General features: G+C 56.5%; 1 protein-coding gene across 1 annotated transcript in view; it reads right to left on the reverse strand.

Moving 5' to 3' along the window:
* LOC107307211 (mucin-3B-like) overlaps window positions 1-2,801 on the reverse strand; it is a 7,574-nt gene that overhangs the window by 2,586 nt on the left and 2,187 nt on the right. The window contains exons 3-4 of the mRNA XM_015850685.2: window positions 2,368-2,498; window positions 424-489 (exon numbers count right to left, since the gene is read on the reverse strand). Of these exons, the coding sequence (XP_015706171.1) occupies window positions 424-489; window positions 2,368-2,498 (197 nt within the window). The remainder of the gene's footprint in view (window positions 1-423; window positions 490-2,367; window positions 2,499-2,801) is intronic.

A 2,801-nucleotide genomic window follows, 5' to 3' on the forward strand; every position in this document is an offset into this window, starting at 1 on the left:
GTTATGGGGTGGCTTATGGGGTTATGGGGTGAGATATGGGGTTATGGGGTGGGATATGGGGCTATGGGGTCAGTTATGGGGTGGGATATGGGGTGGATTATGGGGTTATGGGGTGGGATATGGGGTTATGGGGTGGGTTATGGGGTAATGGGGTGGGTTATGGGGCTATGGGGTGGAATATGGGGCTATGGGGTCAGTTATGGGGTGGCTTATGGGGTTATGGGGTGGTTTATGGGGTGGGATATGGGGTTATGGGGTGGGATATGGGGCTATGGGGTAGAATATTGGGTGGAATATGGGGTTATGGGGTGGAATATGGGGTGGCTTATGAGGTTATGGGGTGGGATATGGGGCTATAGGGTGGGATATGGGGTTATGGGGTGGGTTATAGGGTCAGTTATGGGGTGGGTTATGGGTCCGTACCCGGATCCAGGGGCTGGATGCTGTAGTTGCTGACCGTGGTGTAGGAGCCATTGAAGCACAGCTCAGCTATAGGGCCACAATGGGGGATTTGGGGTCCTTATGGGGCCAACCACAACCCTATGGGGCCCCAAACCCCATGTGGGATCCCCCAGGCCCCATAAGTGACCCCAGACCCCATATAGGAGCCCCCAGACCCCATATAGGACCCCCAGACCCCATATAGGATCCCCAGACCCCATATAGGACCCCCCAGACCCCATATAGGACCCCCAGACCCCATATAGAAGCCCCTAGATCCCATATATGAGCCCTCAGACCCCATATAGGAGCCCCAGACTCCATATAGAAGCCCCTAGATCCCATATAGGATCCCCAGACCCCATATAGGACACCCAGACCCCATATAGGAGCCCCCAGACCCCATATAGGACCCTCTAGATCCCATATAGGAGCCCCAGACCCCATATAGAAGCCCCTAGATCCCATATAGGACCCCCAGACCCCATATAGGACCCCCCAGACCCCATATAGGACCCCCAGACCCCATATAGGAGCCCCCAGACCCCATATAGGAGCCCCAGACCCCATATAGGACCCCATAGACCCCATATAGGACCCCCTAGATCCCATATAAGAGCCCCCAGACCCCATATAGGAGCCCCAGACTCCATATAGAAGCCCCTAGATCCCATATAGGAGCCCCAGACCCCATATAGGAGCCCCCAGACCCCATAAGTGACCCCATAGGCCCCCCCAGACCCCATATAGGACCCCAGACCCCATATAGGACCCCCAGACCCCATATAGGAGCCCCAGACCCCATATAGAAGCCCCTGGATCCCATATAGGATCCCCAGACCCCATATAGGAGCCCCTAGACCCCATATAGGAGCCCCCAGACCCCATACAGGACCCCATAGACCCCATATAGGACCCTCTAGATCCCATATAAGAGCCCCCAGACCCCATATAGGAGCCCCAGACCCCATATAGGAGCCCCCAGAACCCATATAGGACCCCCTAAACCCCATATAGGATCCCCTAGACCCCATATTGGAGCCCCCAGACCCCATATAGGATCTCCAGACCCCATAAGTGACCCCAGACCCCATATAGGAGCCCCCAGACCCCATATAGGAGCCCCAGACCCCATATAGGAGCCCCTGGATCCCATACAGGATCCCCAGACCCCATATAGAAGCCCCTAGATCCCATATATGAGCCCTCAGACCCCATATAGGAGCCCCAGACCCCATATAGGACCCCATAGACCCCATATAGGACCCCCTAGATTACATATAAGAGCCCCCAGACCCCATATAGGAGCCCCAGACTCCATATAGAAGCCCCTAGATCCCATATAGAATCCCCAGACCCCATATAGGAGCCCCTAGATCCCATATAGAATCCCCAGACCCCATATAGGAGCCCCCAGACCCCATATAGGACCCTCTAGATCCCATATAGGATCCCCAGACCCCATAAATGACCCCATAGGCCCCCCCAGACCCCATATAGGACCCCAGACCCCATATAGGACCCCCAGACCCCATATAGGAGCCCCTAGATCCCATATAGGACCCCAGACCCCATATAGGAGCCCCCAGACCCCATATAGGACCCTCTAGACCCCATATAGGACCCCCAGACCCCATAACCCTTTATAGGACCCCATATTGGGTCCCTTCTATGGCCCCACTTCCGCATTCCGCTCACGTGACCACCCCCCAAACCCCCCCCCCCCCCCCCACGTGACTCCGGCTCCCCATTCACGTGACCCCCCCTCCCCAACTCACGTGACCCCCGGCTCCCCATTCACGTGACCCACCCCTCGGTTCCCCACTCACACGTGACCACCCCCTACACACGTGACCACCCCCTACACACGTGACCACCCCTACACACGTGACCCTCCCCCTCACACGTGACTCCCCCCCCACTCACACGTGACCCCGCTGCAGTTGGTGGCGGTGGCTTTCCGGAGGTCCTCCAGTCGGTCCTCCAAGGCGCTGGGGGCGCTGTTCCCAGCCTCGACACGCAGGAGGACGTCGTACGTCACCACCACGCTGCCCTCTCTATGATACCGGAAGTGGGTTAAGGATCCCATATAGCACCCATAGATCCCATATAGCACCCATAGATCCCATACAGCACCCATAGATCCCATATAGCACCCATAGATCCCATATAGGGCCCCATAGATCTCATNCATATAAGCCCCATAGATCCCATATAGGCCCCATAGATCCCATATAGGCCCCATAGATCCCATATAGGTCCCATAGATCCCATATAGGCCCCATAGATCCTATATAGCGCCCCATAGATCCCATATAGGGCCCATAGATCCCATATAGGGCCCCATAGATCCTATATAG

Source organism: Coturnix japonica, unplaced genomic scaffold (assembly GCF_001577835.2).
Source record: "Coturnix japonica isolate 7356 unplaced genomic scaffold, Coturnix japonica 2.1 chrUnrandom510, whole genome shotgun sequence".
Classification (NCBI taxonomy): domain Eukaryota; kingdom Metazoa; phylum Chordata; class Aves; order Galliformes; family Phasianidae; genus Coturnix; species Coturnix japonica.